The sequence below is a fragment of the Magnolia sinica genome, chromosome 14 (genome assembly GCF_029962835.1).
Source record: "Magnolia sinica isolate HGM2019 chromosome 14, MsV1, whole genome shotgun sequence".
NCBI classification, from domain to species: domain Eukaryota; kingdom Viridiplantae; phylum Streptophyta; class Magnoliopsida; order Magnoliales; family Magnoliaceae; genus Magnolia; species Magnolia sinica.
In genome coordinates this window covers 19,930,993-19,957,258 of record NC_080586.1, presented here as the reverse complement: position 1 = coordinate 19,957,258, position 26,266 = coordinate 19,930,993, and the positions used below count along the sequence as shown (strand labels likewise).

At 39.9% G+C, this 26,266-nt stretch overlaps 1 protein-coding gene across 4 annotated transcripts; it reads right to left on the bottom strand.

Annotated features, from left to right (window-relative positions):
* Window positions 1–166: 166 nt before the first annotated feature.
* LOC131225098 (zinc finger CCCH domain-containing protein 32-like) lies at window positions 167–25,585 on the bottom strand. 4 transcript variants are annotated; one of them, XM_058220520.1, is made up of 8 exons: window positions 25,230–25,585; window positions 24,970–25,130; window positions 24,301–24,366; window positions 17,779–17,898; window positions 16,946–17,227; window positions 16,483–16,791; window positions 5,447–5,670; window positions 1,073–1,297 (listed from the first exon to the last, which is right to left on the bottom strand). In XM_058220520.1, the coding sequence occupies exons 1-8, from the start codon at window positions 25,315–25,317 to the stop codon at window positions 1,210–1,212; spliced, it is 1,338 nt and encodes a 445-aa protein (XP_058076503.1). In that variant the 5' UTR covers window positions 25,318–25,585; the 3' UTR covers window positions 1,073–1,209. The 4 variants fall into 4 exon arrangements, with proteins under 4 accessions (XP_058076502.1, XP_058076504.1, XP_058076503.1 ...); XM_058220522.1 differs by lacking the exon at window positions 5,447–5,670 and adding an exon at window positions 3,784–3,875; XM_058220519.1 differs by lacking the exon at window positions 5,447–5,670 and having other exon boundaries at window positions 167–1,297; window positions 25,230–25,584.
* Between the last annotated feature and the right edge of the window lie 681 nt (window positions 25,586–26,266).

Genomic DNA, 26,266 nt, shown 5'->3' with positions numbered 1-26,266 from the left:
CAGAAGCCATTGAAGGTGAGCATCCAATCAAGCTGTGCCCGGGAATATTAAAATTTATGAATGTACAAAATAAAGCAGCAAAGCTAAGGCAACATAAGACTGCAGTGGAGAAAAGGGAGATTTAAAAATAAAAAATAAACATAAAAATAAAAATAAAAATTTAAAATGTCAAGGAACTATACTTATTTCAATACTATATAGGCTCTTATCAAGCAGTTCAAGTCTCATCACATAGCAACAATTTCCCTTGTCTCAGATTGGGTGATGGCCCATTTGCAGTTTCTACTCCTCTGCCCATAATAAATTTTTGGGCCAAAAGGAAGAGAAAAAAAAACTTCCAATACCTGTTTAATATGCGAAGAAAATAAGGCTTACAGTGCCAATATCGGAAGTCAGTTCCGAAAGAAGGAAAGAGAAAAGAAAAGGGCATGCTCAGTGTTCACACTACAGGGAACTTTAAAAAAATAAATAAAGAAAGAACAAAGGGAAAAAAATGGCTGCCCAGAACAGACCTGGCCCTCTTCACTTCGAAAACATCAGAGCATTGAGTAAAAGGCTCTAGAGCTTAAGGGTCACAGTTTTTACGTTGTGAAAGAAAAAGCTTTCCAAGGCAATTATTTGAAAAGGAAAGCAGATGACTGCTAGGTTACCATACCTTTTGAGGATAGGATAGCTTATTCATTTAAAGATTATGTAGACACAAGGGAAATTGGACCTGGATAGGGTGACAGAACCTTGAAGAATGGAAATGAAGTTCTTCTTAACTGAGAAAGAAACACGTGACAGACTATATTAAAGATCCCACGAGTACAACAGTAACAACAACAACAACAACCAACATAATGTGGATGCATGAAGTTTGATCCATGAGGAGACGGTTAAAAATGGTTTGGGTAATGCTCAGCTTAAACTAGGAACTCGCACCGCCACGACCTGTGGTACGGCTACTGCTCGAAGGAGCAGAACTATGAATGGAGAATTGGACATGAGACGGTGGAACCGACCCACTGCCCTTTGATAAAATCGAATCAACTGATACACTTGGCATGTTCTCTGACAATGGCATCCTAACTGAAAAAGAATCATTGTTCGATCCTGAAGTGAATTCCGACCGTAGCTCCAAGGATGAGGAAGATGGGGCCAGGGTTGCTCCCACCGCATAGGGAGCGACTGGCATATCAGCGAGGGAAGAAGCAGACAGGCCATAACTCAGTGTTGCCATTGGATGATCGAATTTGCACAGCAGCCCAAACTTACAGTAACCATGTTGCGTATAGAAAGTGCAAGGTGGTGCCCCCTGTTAATGAAATCAGAATATCAGGTACAAACAGGGCTCCCAAACAGGCATTAACTTCAAACTATTGAGCGAAATGTGTGAAATGTGTGTTGGTGTGTGTGTGTGTGTGTGTCCCATCCACACTGAGTTGACAATGGCAAAATTCAAAGATTAGAACACCACAAAATGGAAAGCAGCACAAGCAAACCCACAATATGTCAAGTTGCAAGAACAGCAGAGAGAGAGAGAGAGAGAGTGCAAATGGATCCTCATATTTGTCTCTCAATTTTTAACTCTGTTTTTCTTTTTAATTATAGTTTTCATTTTTAACATCGATGCCAGGCCCAAAGAATGCAACTCCAACAAAAACTTACAAGGCATTAAGATTCAATATGTACAACCTGGGTAAGGCAGTATTGAAACTGTCACAAGTGGGATGCAGAAATCACAAAGTAAGAATTGCAACAAATCATCCTATCCCAACAAACACTTCGCAAGCAAAGAACCGTGGTTATTACAGTTTTAGATAAGGGAGAAATATTCAGATGTTAGGGCTGTTTGGGTAGAGTGCAAAGTCCGAAAAGGTGATCCAAAGCAAACTTGTGACATGAGCAGAATGCAAACAACATAATCGCTGATGGAAGCAAACCCTTCTGCACTTGTTTGTTTTGCTAAAGAGAAGTCCTGAAAAATGCTTTTCCTTTGCATTTGCAAACATTTGGATTGCAATCTCATGGAGGGAGACCCTTTTCCCTCCAAAATTGCCACTTCAACTCAATTCAGAGGCAAACTCCTTTCTTCCAGTTGACTTTTTCGAAGAAAAAAAAAAAGGGCCGTACTTCTTGTTGAGAAGGGAAAAGCAAATGCAAACACTACTGCAGCATTTGCTGCTTCGCAACCAAGTAAAAATTGTTAATGCAAACTGGTTGCAATCCTCAGTTTGCAACTTTGCATTCTATCCAAATACCAAACATGCCCTTTAGTAAGAATGGAAAAGGCTGCAATTAGCTGCAATTAGAATACATATGGTATGCTAGCTAGCCATTCTGCTTCAGTTATTTGCAATTATGTTAACTCCAGTATGGTCGGATGGCTGGATATGTTATGGGTCTAAACACTGGAATCACTTCACCTTAAACTTGGGATGTTGGAGAGCTGTTATATAGTTAATATTTTGGTATTTTTATTAGTATAGTATTCTTTTAGCATTATTTTATTAGTTTTTTAAACGTGTTTCTATGAAAGACTGAGGTACAGTACAGATCAACCATACCAGACAAATGTCACAGATCCCATACCTACACCTATGTTATGTCATATCTGACATGTATACCCTGAGGGATTTGAAGGAGCAGAGTATCACATCCCCTCCATTATCTTTCACCGACAAGTGATAACCATCCAAATCTGTGGATATTCATTATCATCCTTGGTTTACCCAATGTACCAACATGCACCCACATTCATTCATTCATTCATTCCTTAGATGTGCTCTTCACCTTCTGATGATGCCTGGATAGCTTTATCAAGGGCAAAGAATTATATAATAAGGGATCTAAGAGGAACTTAATCCCATGCTAAGGGAAATGCATGGTCATTCTTGGTGAATGGTGCAGGCGTACAGCTTCTATGAAACTCACATTTGTAAACTTACCATCCATTGATGAGAAAACGAGATTTACTTCCTAAAGCGTTGGAAATCATATCTCAGATTTACTTTGACCAATGATTTTGATACTTTAGTGCTTCCCTCACCATGCTGTTTTGGAGGATCTAAAAGCTAGGCAAAGTGATGACTCATGTTGTAACTTGTCCGTGTTAGAGAGCAAATAGATATCCAAGCGTACTGGAACTCCTCATTGTTAAAATCTGAAGTTCCAGTATTGCTTACTCCTTTCTCTTTGAATAATAGATATCTAATGGTTCTTTGTTCTGAATGCCAGAAAAGAAAAAAGAAATGCAAAGTACAATGAGTAAAATAAGCTCTCAACATATTCCCCAAAATCATTCATTATACAGTACAGTGCACTTACTTTCAACTGAAACAATTTCACAAACAGATGTGTACCATTTACTCTCTCTCTTTTTGAGCAATTACTTAAACAGTTCTATAAATAATTTCAAAGTTCGTGAGTACTCAATGTTCCATGGATGGATAAGTAACATCAACAAGTGTTATAACAGTATAAACACCTGATCTGAAACAGGTTGTCAATACCATAAAAGCCTGGATTCACATCAAGATCTCAATCAGCACATGAGAGTAGAACTCACATGGAGACCGCGTGCTCGCTATATTCCCATAGATATCAATGTTGCTTATGGAAGTAGCAATTGCCATGTGTTAGCCTCATATGCACGGAATGGAAGCTGAAGGCATGGGACTAAAACTTAACAGTACTAAAAGATATGGAATGGGTGAACTAAACCATACTAACATGTAAATACAGACTCAAGCAAATGCAGTATGAATCACAATTTCTGCTGTCAAAAAAGGCTGCATGCACCAAAGCCATCGAACTACCAATATGGCTGGATCCATTACAACATGTGATGCATAATCATCTTCTACAACTGAGCGGACCACATCCAAATGCCACTGTATATTAAACAATTATGGTCAGGCATAAAATGACGTGAAGGATCACCAAAGATCAGAAGACCCCAAGCAAAGTGAGATCATGCTCTGGTCATACACACAACTAAGGGAATCTAACACTTCCCATGAGGAACTTATCCCAATCCCACACATGACAGGGTGATCTGTACTCGCGTTTTTAATATTTATCAATCCCTGTTCTTCTACATACTTAACGTTATGATAAAAAGCAGCTATAAAGAAATATTTTTTTCCTGGGGACAGGTAAGTTGTGCTTAAATCCCAGAACTAAGGGCTGCATGGTTACCATCAAAGTTTCATTTTGAAATAACTTTTTTAACACGTCTTCCAGCTAAGGCTTGTCCAAATAGGCTCATGTGGATAGACTATTTTTATTGTACTGATTGTTGTTTGTCAAACACCCTATCTGTATAAGCATATGTGGCTGTTGTACACATTAGGCACATTGGCACATGTAGACATGAGGTGTAGGTGTGGATTAATACTAGCACATGGCACATGTGAGTTAATTGAAGATGCATGGTGGCACATGCCAATGGCTTGAACATGCAAGGTGGCACATGCGCATGGCATATGTACACATGGGTATTGGCATGTATGGCACATGTGGGGTGCTTGAAGGTCAAATGTGGCACATGAGGGGTGCTTGAAGATGGGTGGCTCACTAGTGGCACATGCGGGGTGCTTGGACACCTATATTTGGTTTTATTGGAATTAATGCCACTGTTCGAATGATGGTTGTTGACAACCCATGGACATGTGCCCTGTTGGGACAAGGTTGTTAATGCAGGACAATTAACCACTTGCTCTAAAAGCTCGAACTGTTAGAGTATGGCAAATTAATCCCTTTATCTCATATCCCAAGCCCCACATCTCATGGGTTAGGACCTCGGCCGAACCCCCCCTCATGGGCCCCAAATCACATGGGCCACCCACCCTGTGTGTGTCTCCGCATCCCACAGGCTACTCCACTTGCGCCCGGTGTGAAAATGCCCCTGCATTAATCACCCCAGTGAGGAGTCTTGAACACGAGACTTCCCCTGTAGGCCCCGCTCACCCCAAGTGTGCCCCTGCATCCCACGGGCGACCCCACACGAGCCCGGTATGAAAATGCCCCTGCATTAATCACCCCTTTTGAGGAGTCTCGAACACGAGACTTCCCGCTCTAATACCAAATTTGATGCAGGACATGAAAATTAAATATGATATGCACGATCTCAGGCTTTAGATTATACTAATTCAAAAACAATCACATAAAATTCCACATCCCACACAAAAGTTCAAACATTCAAGTAAGGGGAATCTGTGCGGGTCCAGGCCTACACAGGCTAGGGCTAGATCAGTAAAATTATGGACCAAACAATACTCAAAGGGAAGTAAAAATCATACACACATGCACAGCAATCAGTCTCTAATCCAAGGGATTCGCCAATTGCAATTCAGAGAACCCTGGGGTAAGAAAATGGGCAAATAAATTGAAAGCAATGCAATTTAGGGTTAGGATTAGGGAGAATAGGTATGAAAGGAGTAAAATAGGCGGAAATCTTAACCTGGAGATAGTTCCCGTGTGCGGACAGCGGACTAGGCCTATCGCGCGTGCGCAGGGGCCTGGCCGCACGTGCGAGGGGGCGCCGAACGAGGAAAGTGCCTCCTTGGCTCTGGTCGGCCAGGGGACGGCTTTAAAATCCCTAAGTTTCGTGTCGATCGGATGCGCGGTCTGTTCGTAGTGCTCCGCCAAAGTTTCAGCCCTCCTGCTAGGCCAGAATCTGGAATTCTGCTGTAAGATGAAAACTGTTGCAATAAAGGACAAATTTGATGTGTAGATGGTGGTAGGAGATGAGAAATAAAGATGGTAGAGGATGGGGGCGAATCGGGATCGATGTGACTTCGCATCACGGTAGTTAGCCTTTCGATGAAGGGAGGGCTTCGCAACCAATTGGATTTCCACAACTTGAACTCAGAGGAGTAGGAAAACGCAAAATTTTTATTAAGCTTCAATCAATCCAAAAAGCTACAAGGGGTGCCTATTTATAAGAAAACTATATACCCCAAAACTCGCGCCATGTGCGCAACCTATTACTTGGCGATGAAGTAAACCAATATAAAAACTAATCAATGAAATCTAAGGCGTCCATGATATTCTAAATAACATTAATAAGCAAAACCTAAAATATGAGATTAATCAGACTAGTGGGCTACGATCATGAGATCCCATGATGGGCTTTACTTGACTATTGGGCTCATTCCAACGAATCGAAACTCCATCTTCTAACTAGGAGGCCCTCCCTGGATGTCGTCATCGAACCTGATCGACGATGGGGCACTCCTCCTTGCGTACATACGTAAGGGGGTGGCGTGCGTGTGCGTGCGCGCAATGTCCCCATCAGTTGTCCCTATGGAACTATTTTAGTAACCAAACAGAACAGCCCCTAAATGTTGAAATGCACCTTGTCTACCATTGAGCTACAGGCTCCAACACAAAATTCAGTAATCCTCATAAACTAATGTCCATAATATGTCCATGTATAATTATTAAAATGGCCATGAAGAAGTCCAACATGTGTACATTAAGCAAGCCAGTTAAAGGCTCAAACAAGCACTAAGGTTGGTCACAAACTTCTCGAGGACATTGGGATCAATATGTTTTTATGGAAAAATTCAGTTCATCACACACTAACTCGAAACAGCTGAAGCAGCTATCATTGCTATTTTGGTTTGGGTCCAGTGGCATTACAAGAGGCAAGATAGGTACTACATCCATTGAGATGATTATCAAGTGGATGTTTGACATGAAAGAGGTATTCAAAATCTATACTGCCAATGGAAGTTAAAATATCAAAGAGCATATGATATTCAATGAGCACAAACATGGAAAAAAAAAAAAACATTTCATGAAGAATGTGGATGCTACCAATGAAAATCTTTTAACTAGACTAGCTAGTTACAAAAGTTTGATTGGAGTTGCCACAGAGGAAGAGGGAGAGAGAGAGAGGAGGGGGGGGGGGGGGGGGACTCAGATTGTGTGGTGTAGAATACAACACCGATGTCAATACTGTATATACATGGCAAAATTTTGTGGACCCTTCCGTGATGTATGTGTTTTATCCACGTTGTCCATTCATTTTGCCATATCATTTTGGGGGCATGAGCACAAAAATGAGGCAGATCCAAAGCTCAAGTGGACCACACCATAGGAAGGAGTGGGGATAATGATGCCCACCATTGAAACCTTACTAGGTCCCACCATGATGTTTAATTGTCATCCAACCTGATCATAAGGTGACATGGACATGGACAAAAGGAAAATACAAATATCAGCTTGTCTAAAACTTCTGTGGCCCCCAAGAAGTTTTCAATGGTAGGCGTTCAATCCCCACTGTTTCCTGTGGTGTGGTCCACTTGAGCTTTGGATCTTCCTCATTTTTGGACTCGTGCCGTAAAATGATATGGAAAAATATATGGATGGCATGGATAAAACACATACATAATGGTGGGGCCTAAAGAGTTTTGCCACGTATACACAGTACAGATGTTGGTGCCACGTTCTACACTAAGCAGACCGAATCAGAAAGAATGGGTGAAGTCTTCATACCTCTGCAAACATAAATTAATGGCCTTTTGTGATGCTAAGTAGGTCATCTCAGAGTACTGCATTAGGTGTTAGGTAAATCTAATGACACGGAGCAGTTGGTAGAGAAAACAGTTATTATTATTACTTTTTTTTAACGATAAAACAGTAGCTTATTTTACTACAAAAGTGAATATATATCATGTTCGGAGCAACAGCTGAGTTTTCTACAATGAAACGCACACTTGAGATATTCATCTCTAACAAAAACAATGCTGCAGGACCATCTGATCATCAAAGAAGGGTCCAACAATTGAAGCTAATGCCCATCCAACCATCTCACTTGAAGATTTAGACCACATGAGGGGTCCAGATGAGAGAATTAATATTCTGGACCAGATCTAGGCCGTGATGTAAATCTGGACCAAATATATGTTCTTATTGGACTTTGGGGCCACGGATCAATCAGATGGTCCATTTAATGGTTCAAGTGACCTGTGGGGCCCATAGGGCTAAGCTGATGGTTCAAACAATGGACTGATTGGACTGTGGAGACCGAAGAGACCAACCGGCAGCATTTCAGGCCTGACATGCAAACCATACAAGTTATTTATGGGTTTCATTCAAATTGTACGCCCTATTAGGATCATACAATAGTATATACAAGACTTCTAGTGGTATTCTGATCTTCTTTGGATTAGTTTCAGTACCTAATAGATTTCCAAGTTCTATTTTTAGTTTATTAGGATTGATTTGAATTAACAAGGGAAGACAGAATGGAACAATAGGCTTCATGCCTTGATTTCTTGAACAATAATTAGGAATTTGTACAAGGCTATATATACATAGTTATGGATGGAATAGACATCATCTAAGTCTTCTCCCAACTACTTGGGCTGGCTACACAAATCCTGTTCCACCATGCCATTCTACTGAGGACTCTGGATGGAATAGACTGCTTTGATGATTCGATCAAATAAAGTTCCTTTCTTTTTCTTTTTGCTTTCTTTTCTTTTTTTATTGTAGACGAAAATTTTGAGGCAATTAAAGATGGATATAATCATCCAAATGGTGGGCACTCAAATTCCTCTTCAATTCCATCTTAATTGCTAGTTTGCCACATCAAAGAGCCTTCCTGTCACAATCAGACTACAATGTGCAGTATTTGATGCCAGAAGCAAATGCCTTAAGATAACACTATCACTACATCTAAGAATTTTGATTGCTTAATAGATAAAGACTCCATATGTGAAATCAAAGGATCGAGTTGCAAAAATATCAACAAGCCTCTCCATCACGATCATATTACAATGTAGGCATTCAAATTACTCTCTATTGGTTCAATTCCATCTTAATTGCTACATCAACTAGCCTCTCTATCACAATCAGATTACCTTGTGCACTATTTGATGCCAAAAGCAAGCGCCTTAAAATAACACCATCACTTCATCTAAGCAATTTTTATTGCTTAAAAGATAAAAGAATCCATCTGAGGAATCAAAGGATCAAGTTGCAAAAATATGTCGATGCTGCCAAAAGACAGACACGCCCATCTTTGTCATGAATTTTTTTTAATTGTTATTCTCTATCACAAACTTTACCATCTTGAGGGGAATGGTGGAGTGTAAGTGAGTGCATCACAATGAAAGATGATGTATAATAGATTAGCTAAGTTGCATGTGGAAAGTAAGCATAGCAATGGTATTGGCATTGAGTGAAGGAGCATCCAATTGTCAAAAGGAGGCAACATGAACAGAAGATAAAACACTTTTTAGAATGGAAAGGGCATACTAATTATGAATTTCCAACTACTAACAATCCATTCAAATTTTTTGAGTCAATAACATTCTCAATGTTCCATGGAAGCTATATTGCATGATTTAGAACTCAAAAGTAAATACTTGGCAAGAATAAACTGTTGGGAATCGCGTAGAAGCAAACCTGAATTCAATCAAACAAGGCGAAATCAAACGCAAACAAAAGCACACAGAGAACACACGAATTTTACAAGGAAAAACCCTCGTAGGAAAAAAACATGGCACAAAGTGACAAGCAATCCACTATGAAACAATATTGCAAGAGATGGATGGACTTCGATCAGAACAACCCCAAAATCCCTTCACAAAACCCTAGCTTTGCTTTGGAACACCTTAGGAATGTCTTAACATTCACTTAGAATACCCTAATCCTGATTACACCCGATATATATACTATCACAACCAGAATTAGAAACAAATCGCGCACTTACCCAGTTCCGCGCACACCGTCAATGGGACCCTTAATGGCATCGACAATCATCGAAGCCACCTTTGATGGCATCGAGTAGTGACTCCAAATGTGTCCAATGAGCAACTGGGATATTTCCGGATTTTGTCGATGGCATCAACAAACCCGTGATCTCAGTCAAATTGAATATCATCTGACAACAATCTCCACCATGGATTCGATCTCCATGCTCCATTGTTCCACCATGTCATTACCATCTCTAATCGTCTTCCATCATAACTTCATCGTCACTTCTCATGCACATTTTGTCTTCATTAAGCCTTCGTCAAGCCTAGATAAGTGGCACAGAACATGAACTTCTCTGTAAGAACCACCTTCGTAAGCATGTCGGTCAGGTTCACGCTTGTATGGATCTTCTCTAAAGTCACAACACCTTCCTCAAGCACCTGTTGGATAAAATGATGACGAACATCAATATATTTAGTACATGAGTGACAAACAGAGATCTTTGCCAAATTAATCATGCTTTCACTGTCACAAATAACCGGCATGGCCTCCTGTTGAAGCCCAAGTTGATTTATCATTCTTCTTAACCAAACACCTTCTTTGAATGCCTCTACCACCGCCATATACTCAGCTTCAGTTATGGAAAGAGCAACCACAAACTGAAGTTTTGACATCCAACTGATTGCCCCACCCGCTAACACAAACGAGTAGCCAGAAATTGACCTTCTGTTGTCCACATTTCCTACGTAATCAGCATCCACATAGCATATTAATTTGTCCTTTGGCTTTTCAAATGTCAAGACATAGTCCACTGTACCTCATATATACCGAAGTAACCATTTCACTGCTTCCTAGTGTTGCTTGTTGGGGTTAGTCATGTATCTACTCACAACACCCACTATATGTGAAATAACCAGTCTCATAGTGGCATACATCAAACTATCAATAGCGCTCGAATAGGGTACAAGAGGCATTACTTGCTTTTTTTTCATCTGTAGTAGGACATCTCAAAAAAAAGCCTAAAGTGAAGAACATGGGGTGTGTTAACCGGTTTCAGCTTGTCCATACCGAACTTTATCAATACCTTCTCAAGTATTCTGCCTGTGATAACGTAGCCTGCTCCTCTATCTATCTTTGTCAATATCCATGAAGAGAATCTTCTTTACAGCCTTCAGAACTTTTATTTAAAATGCCCTTAATAATTGAGTCTTCAACGTATCAATCTCAGACATGCTATGGTTGGCAATAAGCATGTCATCTATGTACAATACCAATACGATGAACTGTCCATCACTCAGTGTCTTGTAATAGACACAATGATTGCATTCACTTCTGGTAAATCGTTGACCTAACATAAAAGTATTAAACCTTTTGTACCATTACCTAGGCAAATGTTTCAAGTCGTATAACGACCTCCTCAACCTGCAAACTTTATTCTCGGCCCCTTTCACTTTGAACCCTCCTAGTTACTTCATGTAAATCTGCTCTTCTAACTCCTCATGTAGGAAAGCAGTCTTCACATCCATCTGCTCCAATTCCAAGTTGTATTGGCCAACTAACGCCAACACAAATCTAATAGACACATGCTTGACCACATACGCAAAAATCTCGCTAAGTCGACACTCTCCTGTGCATACCCTTTCGTGACTAATCTTACCTTGTATCTATCCCGCTTCTTATAAATCCACTTACAACCAATCGTTTTACGTCCTACTGAAAGCTCCACCAGCTCCCATGTCTCATTCTGATACAGAGAGCTCATCTCGTCATGCATGGCTGTCATCCACATTTCAGCATCTGGGTCATTCGGTGCTTCTTGTAAAGTAAACAAATCCCCCTCATCTGTAATGAGGGCCAATGTAACATTCGAGTCATCTCTCTATCTGGCCAGTAATTTGCGATTTCTTGGCAAATTCCTTCTGAGAGGTGGCTGCTCCACCTGCTCTTGTACATCTGCCCGCGGCTCAGGCTCTGCTTATGTATCAATTTTTTCAATCTCGACATCAATGACCGCTAATTTCTTCTAGTTCCTTATGTTCATCCTTGTAGAATAAGGAACCTTCATCAAACCTGACATCTCTACTAATTATGATTTTCTAAGTGACCTGGTTATACAACCTATATCCCTTCACTCATCACCATAGCCTACAAAAGTACACTTCTTCACCCTTTGGTCCAGCTTATCTCTCTCAGCTGACAGTACATGAGAATAAGCATCGTAAGTCGTAACCGAAAACCTGCAACTATGAGTAGTCAACATCATGACTATTTCACACTTCTTCTGGAATTTTACAGTTTATTGGTGTAGACAGGGATCGATTTACCAGGTAACAAGTCATATTCACAACCTCGGTCCATAGCTCCTTTCCCAATCCAGCATTACTCAACATGTTTCGGGCTCTCTCCAAGAGAGTTTGATTCATTCGTTCAGCTACACTATTCTATTCAGGTGTGTCTCACTGTATTGTGCCTTATAATCCCCTCATCTTTGCAAAATTAGTTAAATCTGTTTGAAGTGAATTCTCCTCCATTGTTTGTCCTTAAAGCCTTCATTGTCTGTCATGACTACCTTTCAACAATCGCCTTCAATACTTTGAATGTGGCAAACACATCAGATTTATTTTTCAAAAAATAAACTCATACTTTCCTGGAGTACTCATCTATGAATGAGGCAAAAAGCAATAACCCACCATCAGAAACAACGAGCGACAGCCACATACATCTGAATGCACATACTCTAGTATACCCTTATAAACATGCTTTTCAATTTTAAAAGTTAGTCGCGATTGTTTACCATATATACAATGCTCATACATATAAAAATCAAGGCTTTTAAATACAGGAATCAAAGAACGATCAGATAGTACCTTCATGCCGCACTCGCTCATGTGGCTTAAATGCACGTGCCACAAACATGCCGATGTGGACTCCGCTACAGACGCTACAGCTCCACCCGATACGGTATTCTCGATCAACTTGTAAAAGTTACCGCTCCGTTGTGCTTTCATTACTATGAGTGCCGCTTTAGAAACTTTAAGGACCCGATCAAAACCTGTGAAATTGCATACAAGTGCCTCTAATGCCCCAAGAGAAATCAGGTTCCCCCTGAGGTCTGGAACATGTCTCACCTCTATTAGGATACGCTCCACCCATCAAACATCTTGATGTACACCAAACCAACACTAACAACCTTACAGGCAATATCATTTGCCAATAAACACATGTCCACCGTCACACTGGCTTTAACTTGTGAACCAATCTCGCTGAAAAGTCATGTGATATGAAGCCTCCGTATCCAAAACTCACTCGTTACTGAGATACTCGGATTTAGATGCGGTTAGAACATCACCACAACTTCCTTGCTAGATTTCACTGTGTTGGCTTCCTTCGGCGTATTATCAAACTTTTCTACCTTCCGTGCATTAGGATTCAAACAATCTTTCTTTATGTGCCCTGTCATTCCACAATTACAGCACTTCATCTTGACATTCCCTTTCAATTTGGATCCAAACCGAGAATTCCCCTTCTCTCGTTCAGAATTCATTCCCCTGGCAACCAACACATCTGTAGAGGTACCCTCACCATTGTCGTTCAGAATTCCTTCCCCTGGCAACCAACAAATATATTAATGTACCCTCATTATTGTCTTTCCTTCTCAACTGCTTTTTATGAAGGATTGAGATAACAATTTCAACATCGATGGTATCCCTACCGTGGATCAAAATGTCTATGAGATTCCAGTAAGACAGTAAAAGTGAATTCAACGGAATTAAGGCTTAATTTTCTTCTCCGATCTTAACCTCTACATTCATCAGTTTACAATGTAATTCGTTGAATGTTCTCATGTGTTCATTGATATTAGATCCATATGTCATCTTAAGATTATATAATTGTTTCTTAAGATACAGATGACTGTCCAAGGATTTCTTCATGTACAAACTATCAAGTTTCGTCCATACTCTTGCAGCAGTCTTTTGATCCTGGACATTGTAGAGAACATTGTCCACTAGATACAATTGGATCGAGGTTGTAGCCCTCTCATCAAGTTCATCCCACTCTTCATTACTCATAGACATAGGACGCTTCGCCTTACCAAGGAGAGTTTGTTGCAACCCTTGTTGAACTAAAAGGCCTCTCATCATCACCTTTCATAGTTCAAAATTATTTCTACGAGTGAACTTTTCCGTTTCGTATTTCACGTTAGACCCTTTCGTCAATATGTTTCAGACTAGAACTCGAAATCTCAATGCTAGCTCTGATATCACTTGTTGGGGATCGCGTGAAAGCAAACTCAAATTCAATCAAACAAGGCAAAATCAAATGCAAACAAAAGCACACAGAACATGCGAATTTTACGTGGAAAAACCCTCATAGGAAAAAAGCACGATACAAAGCGACAAGCAATCCACTATAAAACGATAGTACAAGAGATGGATGGACTTACCAATTCAAACAACCCCAAAATCTATTCAGAAAACCCTAGCTTTGCTCTGGAACACCTTAGGAACGTCTTAACATTCACTTAGAATACATTAATCCTAAATACACCCGATATATATACTATCACGACCAGAATTAGAAACAAATCACGCAATTACGGAATTCTGCACGTGCCATCGATGGGTACCTCGATGGCATTGACAATCATCGACGACCATTCGATGACATCGAAGCCACCTTCGATGGTATCGAGTAGCAACTCCAAAACTATCCAGCGAGCAACTGGGATTTTTTCAGATTTTCTCGATGGCATCGAGTGGTCTATCGATGGCATCGACAGACCCTTGATATAGGACAAATTGAAGACATCTAAGAGCATTAACGTAGTTTTTGTTGAATACAGAGATAACATCAAATACGATATGAACTAGGTAGTTTTGTGAAAACACACAAGTTATATTTTGCAAGTTCTGTGAATACTTTCTGTCGTCAACATGCATATTTCAAGACAACCAACAAGAAAACAATTGAAATTCAGACAATATTAATTAGTCTGCTAAAAAACATGTATAGAAAAGGAAATGTCTTTCCACCACCCGTACACAGATCCCAACAATCAGATTAGTACATTACTACATAATTACAGCAAATGCATGCAGAAAAGAGTGTGTAACAAGGACACTATTTTCTAAAAGATTTTATAGTTTCAAAATCACTGTCATACACATCCGACTCATGTTGACACGGCTGTGTCATATCATATACACATTGAATCCCAGCGAGCAACTTTTCTGAATTGTTTGGTAAAATTATATGATACATATTCCAATATAAAAAGAGAATGAGAACGTAAAAACAGGAATGACTAAGATATGCTAAAATGCTTGTACGACGTGGAAAGAACAGAAAAAAAAAAAAAAATTCCTTGCTACCAAGTTGTTTTGAGAACTTTTTGCTAAAGCATTGGTAGTGATTTAAATATTGGTACCGATGCACATGTCACACCTTGGGATACCAAAACATATCGGTATCATACATATCAGGGAATGTATCATTGTTTTAGGGAAACATTGGGAAATGATGGAATTTTTCAATAAAACTTCAGTATATGTTGAACGAGACATAATTATACACTTAGAACTCAAAAGATCACAATAAACACGCATGCAAAAGAAGTTTCCTCTGTATAGGGTCCTACCATCCGTTGTTTGACAAAAGTGATGCAATTATATCCAAAATGAGTTCATGTAATTCACAAATCATAAAATACAAGTATGAAAACAAATTCCCCTAAACAAATTTGGTAGAGAAATGGATTTTGTGAGGTTTTTTATGATTTTTTTTTCGAATTTCCAGTGGGAGAATGCATCGCTGATACATATCACCATGTATTGCCAATTCATATTGCAATGTATCACATGAATCGACAATACAGGGGAATTCATGAAGGATTTTTACTTTTATTTTTTCGCAAAATATCGCAATGTATCAATATATCACTATATATTGGCAATACATTGCGATAACAGGGCAATTTAATAAGTAGCCCTGTACATCGTATCAGCCACATGTGATACCTATCTCTCTCTGTATATCATATCAGCCACATACGATATCGATAGTATCGGCTGATTGTATCAATATTTAAATCACGAAGTGTTGCAATGATATGGCTGGTGAACAAAGAATAGACATATTCTGAAAGGTAAGAATCAAAATTCACGCACAGCAGTTTTTCTCCCAAGAGGAAACACTAGGCATAAGTGAGCAGATATCTTCTAGGACTTTCTTTCACCTCCAAGTAAAGGCAGACTGTATACAATCTAACGTCAGTATGTTGGCATCAGAATGATTTCCTAAATAGTAACTAGAAGATTTCCTCAGAGATAATACTAAAACACTGGTATTTAGATGATGAAAGAAACTAACAGGATAGACAAAATCCTTGTTACCCATGAAATTTGTAACTTTGCTAATTTCCTTTCCACATTATCAGAAGTATATGCCAAGTATGATAACCTTGTTTCAAGGTTTTTAGCCCTTTTGATGAGTAATGACTTATTCATTAAAGAAAAGAGGTTATAGCTTCAGTAGGAGTTTAGAGGTCAATGAGTGACTCCCTCAACACACCCTTTTCAAGGTTGCACATGACATTTTTTTACATTTGATTCAATTTGGTTGCTAGAAAATAAACAGTAATGCCTACAGTACACCAGTGCATCAGTACTTCCCATGCTTGTTTTAAATTTTGACAATAGACAGGTACAAGATTAAATATGACTAGTTTAAAGCATGCGGCTATTTTAAAGCATTCAAGCAGCAGCAAATAAGTTGCAAAATACATACTGGACGCAGAGGGAGGCCCGCCCAAGTTGTTTTTGGCATACTCCTTTCTGACGGATGATGGTATCTACATGAGGAACCGTATTTACAATATCCCGTTTTCATGTAGAATTGACATTCAGGTTGGCCAGGTCTTTGTGGAAACATGTGTTCCTTCTGAGTACTGCTTGAAGGTCCAGCAGGGAAAGATGAGGGTGAAAACGGCCCAACGTATGCAGGTGCCGAAGGAGATAACTGATGCGTTGATCCATACAACGAACTCGTTCCAACAGCATGTTGTGTACCAGGAGATGCTACTGGACTTACAAGTGGCTGCACATGAAATAATCACACAAAAAGAAAACCAATAATTTGAATGCTTCCCACATTTCTTTTCTTTTTTCTTTTTTCTTTTTTGTAAAGGTGAATGCTTCCCACATTACATAAATAATAAAGGAAGGCTCTTTTATCAGAAGATTCTACCCACCGGATAAGGGCTCCAACCTGGTACTTGAAGCACCCCTGGAGACAGCAACATAGGACCATAAGGCCCTTGCACATATGAACTGGGTACCAGCTGTGGCCGTGCAACTTGCCAGCTGGCCATACCATATTGAGGAGAAGGAACTGAAGGAGACTGCACCGTGGGATAAAATGTGGGTGCAGGTGCTGGCACCGAAATGCCAGCTGGTTGTGGATGATGGAATTTACAGGTTACACCGAACTTGCACTGCCCCGTTTTCACATAGTAGGAGCACTCTTTCTCGCCCTGTGTGATAAAACCACCACTTAAATTTCATCAGAAACTAAACATAGTCTTCATTTCAAGATTTTATTTCAGCAGTCTGCCTCCTTGTGAGAACTTCTCAGAGGAACTAAATGTTCAATAGCATATGATCCTAGACAATAGGATAACGTATTGTATCCATGCCCCTCAATTTGTACAAACAGGCCCACAGTTCAGTGATCCAGACCGTTGATCTGATTGGCCCCAGAGCTAATTGACCATATCCAAATAATTTACCTGATTGGACATTTCTAAACCTAGGATTGGATGCCTAGGGTCTTCAATCTGGGAGATTGGATCAAGGTCTATCCACTAGGACCATAAGCACAATGGTCAATATCAGTAAACGATGGGCCCCACTTGAACAAACTGACAACCCAAGAATATTTTGCATACCCTTAGGTCAAGGATTTCCTCACCTTAGCAACCTTATTGTGTATTTGATACTTGCAAGATGCTACTGATATGAGTTTTAAGCTTATTCAGAACGACAAAGCATAAAATATGGTAAGATAAATGGAAAGAATTTCAACCGGTCGCAGTGGGTATCCATAATAATTTAGTGACACCAGATTCTCTACTCCACCTCCATATCTTGGGTGGTGGTACTTGCATGTAGCACCATATTTGCAAGTCCCAGTCTTCAAAAAATACTGCATAGTTAGAAAAGAACATCACCGTTAACAGGGAACAACATATCAAAAATGTGAATGTATATGTAAATGCATGTGTAGAGAAAAGAACAACATATCAAAAATGTGTGCGCATGTGTAGAGAATGTGAATGTATATGTAAATGCATGCGAATGTGTATTTTATTGTTGTATTCCTACCGAGAAGTAAATGTCTCTCTCTCTCTCTCTCTCTCTCTCTCTCTCTCTCTCTCTCTCTCTCTCTCTCTCTCTCTCGCAGCCTAACAATATCAAAGTGAGATTCATGCGTTGATTGAAGTTCTTTTTCATGGGGCTTATTGCTGACATCATCATCTATACGAGTGACGTAAGTGGTGTACAGTCATATGAAAAAGTACAAGATCTGGAAGAGCACAATTTTAAAAGATTTATGGCAATTTTTATGAGATTCTTTCCGTAAGTTGTTGAAAGAGTTTTAATTAAAAAAATCAGGAGTTTAGTCGATTCCCTTTTTTTTCTCTCTACAATTTTTATTAGGATTTCTTTTACTATTTTTTCATAGGAGTTTGATGCGGTTTGGACTTTTCCATCTACTAGAACAAGTATCATGCTAATTGGATGAGATTTAAGTTATGATGTGCTTTGTGAGGAAAAATGACCATACAACCCTGTTCTTGGGCATTTCCTTGTTGTTTCTAATGCGATCTCCTCAAATGGTGCCTTTGTGTGTCAAGATAGTTGCCACACTTGTATATGTATAGCTGTGGTCAACCTTTTGTTGTTCCAAGTTGTTTGGAATGGTGGGGACTAGTGTGTATGAGTTGAAAGTGTGCTTCAGTGGTCTCTACTCTCTAGTAGCTTGGAGTATTTTTTAGCAAAAGGGTGGGTACATCTTCACATTCAAGTGATACTTCAGGTTCCTCAGTTATTCTGAGAGGGAATTAGTGTACCTGGAGTAAGTGATAATCCAAGTTGGCAAACTACCAATGTTAAACTTGAAAGCACGAATTATTTCCATGGTCCCAGTCTACCCGTATGTTTATTAGGGGTCGAAAAAAATTGGGATACATAGATAGGAGTACTCAAAACACTAATAGAAGTCAAATCCTTATTTTGTGGATTGGGAAGCTAATAATATGATGATTATGGAATCGTTGTTGTACTCAATAAAAGTTGAAATCATGATACTTTTGGGTATTGTGAAATTGCTAATGAGATGTGGGATTCTATCGACAGCCTATTCTGAAAAGAAAAATGTATCCCGGGTTTTTCAGTTAACCCAGGAGATTGGTAACTTTCATCAGGGGGAGAGATTTTTGGGAGATTATTATGTGTTGCTTAAAGGTTTTTGGCTAGAGTTGAGTCATCATAGACTACTCCATTCATGTTGTGCTCAGGAACGACAAGTTGAGAATAAGGAATAAAAAAAAAATTATCCTCTTACAGGGCTTAATTCAAAATATGAAACCATTTGAACACAGAGTCTCTACCTTTGGACTATCTTCTCTTTACTTCAGCAAGAAGAAAGTCGTAGAATAGTTATGATGGATACTAACCCCAATTCTCATAATAGATCTTCCCTACTCGATTCAACTATTAGCAACTGTTGAGGATAGAATAGAGGAGATGGTGCCAAAGAACGCTCAGATCCAGGTGATCGTTTTGGATCCACTGGCTAGGGTTTGGGGCAAGGTGATTCTGGCCATGATGTAAGCCGTGGTGACTCTAGTCGTAGATATAGAGTTAGAAATCGTGGTCATACTAATCTTTTTTTTAAGGATGACAACTTTATTAGAAAGCGGCAAAGCCAAAAGAAAGGAAAACAAAAGGCAAACAAATAAAACAGGAAAGCTACTTAGACTACAGCCCAGACCACTGAGCTACATTAGAAAGGGCGGCAGAGAACAGACTCCTGGAAGACCCACTTTTATCTCTAAAACACCTATTATTCCTTTTGGCCCAAATAGCCCACAAACCTGCCTAAAGGAACATCCTCCATTTCTTCTTAGAAGGGGTCAAAGCAATTTATCAAGTGATGAGCGTAACAAGTTAGCATGTACTCATTATGGACATCTCGGGCACACTCGAGATATATGTTGCAATGTAGTGGATAGACCATCGAGGAAGGCACTTGTGGCTACAATGAACTCATTTGACAGTGTACATTATGAATCCAAAAGTTTGAGGTCTCCTACTGGTCATTTGTCTGCTAATAAAATTGTTGACTTGCATCATCATTTGGCTCTTTTTGAAGGAGACTCAACAACATTATTCTACTCCATCAGCATAGCTTCCGTGCACTTAGTCTCCACCTCAACTGTCAGTCTGTCCTGGATCATTGACTCTGGAAATTCAAATCATATATGACTTTACTATTTCACTCACCATTATTTGCATCTGACATTCATGTAAAAATCGCGAATAGCTCCTAATACAAATGTTAAAGGGGTTGAAACCATCAATGTCTCACCATCCCTTCACTTGCCTTCTCTTCTTGATGTCCCCAAATTATCTTGCAACAAATTATCTATTAATCGTCTTACTTAATCCATTAATTGTAGTATAACATTTTTTCCTTCTCATTGTGTTTTTCAGGACTTGACGACTGGACAAGGGAGTGGGGTTGGACATTAGCAGGATGGACTTTATCTTTTTCAACCTTCAGATAATATTGGATTGGCTCTCCAAACCTCAAGTTCACCTCAGTTTGTGACTGATCATCTTCTATATCAGGGTCATCGTCTAGCCACATATCGATTTGTAGTCTCAAATTGCTACTTCCTTTTTTGTTAAAGTCTAGAAGCATGAATGAATTATTTTGTGAGATATGTCAATTGGCTAAAAATTGCCGACCATCCTATCCAGCTAGTCCTGATACAAAGTGTGATATCACTTTCACTCTTATACACTCAGATTTTTGGGGCCCTTCTCCAGTGCCTTTAGTATTTGGGTACAAATACTATGTTTCTTTCATGGATGCTTGTACTCAAGCTACTTGGGTCTTATCCTATGAAATCCAAAGATGAAATTTCTCCATCTCTCCAATATTTCATAAGATGGTTACCAACCAATTCATGACTACAAGAAAAATCTTGCATTTCGATAATGGTGGTTAATACATCTCACAGCCTTTTAAAATTGCTTGCTTGAAAATGGTATAAAATCTCATACCACATGCCATTATAACAAAATAGAGTGGCTAAGAGAAAGAATACATATCTTCTTAAAGTAGCTAATGCAATTCTCCTTGAAATGAATGTTTCAAAATTTTGTGGCCAAATGTCGAGTTAAGCGCCACATACCCAGTTAATAGAATGTCCACTAGAATTTTAGGTTTAAGGCTCCCATTCAAATTTTGCAACTAAAACAACCCTTGTTTCCTATTCCTCCTAAAGTGTTTGTTTTGTGTGTTTTGCTCATGCTCCCAACATCCATCAAGCCTTTTTTAGGTGCATCCATCGAGACAAATTAAATGCCAAGGCTAACAAATGTATATTTTTAGGTTATTCTTGTAACAAAAAAGTATACAAATCTTATGCCGCTAGCATCTCAAAAAAATGAGTTGTCTCAATGGATTGACCTTCTTTTCCATATTATTCCTCTCAAGGAAAAACTCATAATTCCATCAGGAGTTGTCTTCAATGCCTTATTGCTTGCCTCTTTTTATATTTGACGGTTTCTCTCCATTATCTAGTATTGAGTCATCTACTATCTCTCCATCTTATCAGCCCCTTCCTACTCAACAGCTTGGTGACCTTAAAACACATGTTCAAAGAAAGAAATAGGGTAATGGCGTTCCCACCACAGGCCCTCTCGACTCAATTGATCTGGACTTAGGTATGACTCTTTACCTAATCCTCTTGATCTACCTCATTGCTTTGTGCAAAGAACAACATTCATACACGGCTCATCCCCTTGCCGACTTCATTTCATATAGTTCTCTTTCACCCTCATGCTATGCATTCCTTCCCAATACCTCTTCTGTCACGATTCATTTGAGTGTTCGTCAAGCTTTTCAACTTCCTCGGTGGAAACAAGCCATGTTGGAGAAGATGCATGCCTTGGAAAAAAATCAAACCTAGGAATATATTGTTAAGTTGCCTCATGGAAAAAATGGCGGTTAGACATACACTATTAAACATTAACCAAACAAAGAGGTTGAGAGCTACAATATTCATTTTGTGGCAAAAGGGTTTACTTAGATCTAGGGGGTAGACTTCCACGAGACTTTTTCCCCTGTTGTGAAACCCAATTTTGTGTGTGTGATACTCTCCCCGGTCGCCAATTTAATAACCTCTCCATCAACTTGATGTCAAGAATGTTTTTCTCCATGGGGACTTGCATGAAGAAGTGTATATGGCACCTTCAGGCTTCCTACCAATTGCAGAAAGTGATTTTGTGTAAGCTCTGCAAAGCCATTTAGGGCCCGTTTGGCCGGGTGGATTGGAAGGGATTGAATGGTATTAGGGCGGATGGCATGGATTTTTAGGTAATGATGGTGTTGTCAGTGAATTGTCTTGAGATCCATCGGATTGCTATATCCAGTCTGTTTGGCACGCCGGGCCAATCCCGGGATTAAACCTTCCCATCCCTTCCAATACCACGAACCAAACACGTCCCAGGCAAATTTGAACGGATTAGGGTGGATTGGATGGGATTAAAGGTAATGATGGTGTTGTCAGTGGATTGTCTTAAGATCCATGGGATTGGGATCAGATCACGGACTCTGTTTGGCACGCCCGGCCAATCCCGAGATTTAACTTCCAATACCATCCAGTCCCTTCCAATCCGACCGGCCAAACGGGCCCTTATGGTCTCAAGCAATCCCCATAGGCACCAGTAAAAGTTGGGATATTTGCAGAGTTATGCTGGCCATACTCTATTCTTCAAACATGCGTTGGTCTCTCTATTGTTATTACAAATATGGAAAATATCATTGTCACCAATGATGACAGTGAAGTTAATTAAGTCATCAAAGGTGTTCCCCAATAGAGAATTGATATTAAAGATCTTGGGTCTCTTTGATGTTTTTTGGGGGATTGAATTGTTACCCCTCTCTCTCTCTCTCCCTCCCAAACAAGTAATTGGAAGTAGTGCGGGATTCTATTATACCACATAATCCAGAATATGGAAGGGTGTGTTTGGATGCAAAATCAAAATCAATTTCAAACATTCGCGTCAATAATGAGGAGGACATAACTAGTCTAAAGCACCTCTACACATGGCTGTACATATACAAAAATAACAGCCTGTCTAGAAACTCAACTGTCCATTGTTTTTGTACATGTGTGGCCTACCTGATAATTGAACATCCTGAGTTTGTGGCCACATGATCCAAAAAAAAGGGTGCCACCGATGCATGGATAAGATGTCCAACACACACACACCAGGTTGCCACATTTGTTGCACATATAGGTTTGTAAAGGAAGAGTGCACGTGGGGCAAGAAACCTCCAATGAGGAAATGGTGGAATGGGTATAACGTTTCCCAATCTCCATAGTGAGGAAGTAGCCCTCAAACTGCATTAAAGATCCTTTCAAGTCCACCTTGAAAGTAAACTTGATTGCAGTTTGGAGCCTAGTCCTTCAGTATGAACATAAGGTAGATAATTAAAGTTTATCAACGTTTATCCATTTCCACTTTATTAAACAAATAATTGCAATTCAATACAATACGGCATCCAAATGTAGCCTAAAGTATCTGCCGTACCCATGTTCAAAGTACTTAAATATTAATTGTAGAACTTGTACTCGAGCTAGCATCAGCATCAGCATCATCTTAGCCTTTCTCCCAGTAATTTGGGTTCGGTTCTAACGGGTAGATTGGCAAAAGTTGTATGATAGGCTGCCCACCAAACATCAACCTTCCTCTTTTACCCAGTCTCTTTGAAGTTTGAACTGACCTTTGCAAAGGCTCACATTGACACCACTGAAATGCCAACGCAGTCCCACCCAATATTAACCCTCGGTCCAAGTATTAAATTGAAAGTACACCCCCACAGGGTGAACAAGCAAAATAGGGTCACGGAGGCGAACTGCTAAGCACAAAGCACCCACAAACGTGAAAGGTCATGCTCAAGCAGTTGGTTTCGCAAGATAGAGAGGAACCCAACAATAGATGATTACCAACATGATTCACATGTCAATGCAGCCCAGCCAGGCCCCACAGTACACCTCAGTAAACCTATTTCCCACTGCCAACTGAGGGGAATTTGCAGCCAGTTGATGTTGACAGCATGCAATGCCAGAGAAGACCATTAAGCAGATCAGACTTTGAAGCTCTCATTTGAATATTTGCTAATAACCACCAAAATCTGCACTGACAGCCCACCAACCATACTCTAGCCAATATCTTGTGTCAAATTACACAGAACCACATTGTGTCATTATTGGGATTTAATCAGAAGGCCTTGACAAGAAAATACCTGGCATACAGGTTGGCCAACCCGTTCCGGAAACTCACCTCCTCCAGTTCTAACAACTCCAGCAACCTAACAAAGACACCAACGATCAAATGTTGTAGGAAACAATAAAAAATTAAAAGAATTAAACAAATTCCTCTTTTTATGTTTAGGGAGACTTGTAACACAATATCAAAGGCCAACATTATATAACGGAAGAAATGGCAGTCTCATTAGCTTTTCTCATTGTTCAGATTCCAATTTCATTTTTTCCGTCTTTAAGGATAGACGGGATGTGCTCCATCCAGTCCACCATCAAAGTCCAATTTCATGTTATTCAAACGGCAGTTTGGGAGAAATCCACCCTTTCAGGATGCAGCTTAGGAAAAAAATTGGTCACCCAAACAGGCGCCAAATGAATGTTAACCTTTTCACCACATGTATTCAATCCAATGATTATAAGTGATGCATCCAAACAGGCCCATAGCCAAATTTCAAATTGACAGGAAAAGATTAAATCTTCACTACTCAGATTCTTCCAACGGAGCCAGCTTCACTACATTTTACTCAAATTCCCATTACAGGCAATCACAACCAACAACAGACAAAACCCACAATCATTCCAAGATCAAACGGATTCAATCGGACAGGAGCCGTCTGATCACTCCAACAAACAAAAGGAGGGAGAATTACCGTGCTACGATCACGTGGATGATTGTAACGGCACCTGGCACCGTATCCACAGAACCCAGTACGCATGTAGTAGACACAATCCGCCTCGCCGGGCCGCTCCGGGTACGGGTCCCCTCCGCTGCTGCCGCCACCACCGCCCAATCCCAACTGCCACATGGATTCTACAATGCAATCAAGTCTCTCTTTTAAAACCCTAGATTCGATGGGAATGAAATTCGAGCGAAATGGACGGGAAATGAGGCGGAAATGCAAATGCAAACCTTCAAGGCCCGTTTCGGGCGCGGGAGAGTTCCACTCCGACTGGGACCCTTCTATTGAATGAGGAGGAATCTGACCGTAGATGTTCATGGCGAGAATCGAGAGAGGAGGGGTAGAATGGGAAGAGAGAATTTACAAGGTGGGGGAGGTTTCTTCTAGAAGGTTCTGGAGGGTTCGATCTGAGGAGGATTCTCCTTGGAGAGAGAAGGAGAGGGCGTGAGGAGAAAATGGGGATTTTTGGGGTTGTTTTGGTCTGCCGCTGCCCTTTTCCTCTCCTTCGTCTTCTCTCTGTGCTCTGTTTGGTGGTTCTGTCTCTGTTTTCTCGAAGCATTGCAGTGATGTTTGTAGGGGCATTTTCGTCCTTTCTATTTTATACCCGCCAAAGAAAGGAAAAGGTGGAATTAAATAAGAGGGATTTATACTATAAGTAGGTGCATCTTTCGAATTATACGCACGTTTTACAGGTGAGGTCCATGGTTTGGTAATCCAGACCATTGGTTTATTGAACCCCACCTTGATGGAGGATTTCAGATAAAAATATAGGGACCTTGTTCAGTTTAAGGTGGACCGTTTCATTTTTTCTGTTATTAACTGTCCATCTGGATGACATATAATGAACGGTTAATATTTTTCTATGATGAATTTTTATTAAGTAATGATCCATCTAGATTGATATTCAACGTACCAACCGTCTAGATTTCTGAAAAGTGAGGTTAAATTTCTAAAATTGAGAAGCTGTGTACGTGTGCAAAGACGCTTGCCACGTATCATATTATTCCGGTTAAACAAGTGCTTGGAAGGGTAACATCACCGAAGAAAATCGAATGCGATTTGAAGCTAAGGAACCCTGGTTTTGTTCGAAATCACCGGACTGTCCCTGCATGGTGAGTTAGAGTTTTGATACAAGACAGTTGATTTTGCCGTTGCTACGATGTATATAAGAATCCCTACCGTACACGTGGCATTTAGCTAAAATCCAAACCGTGCAAATAGTGGGAACCAATTTGGATGGATTATAATCGAAAATTTACATTGAAAG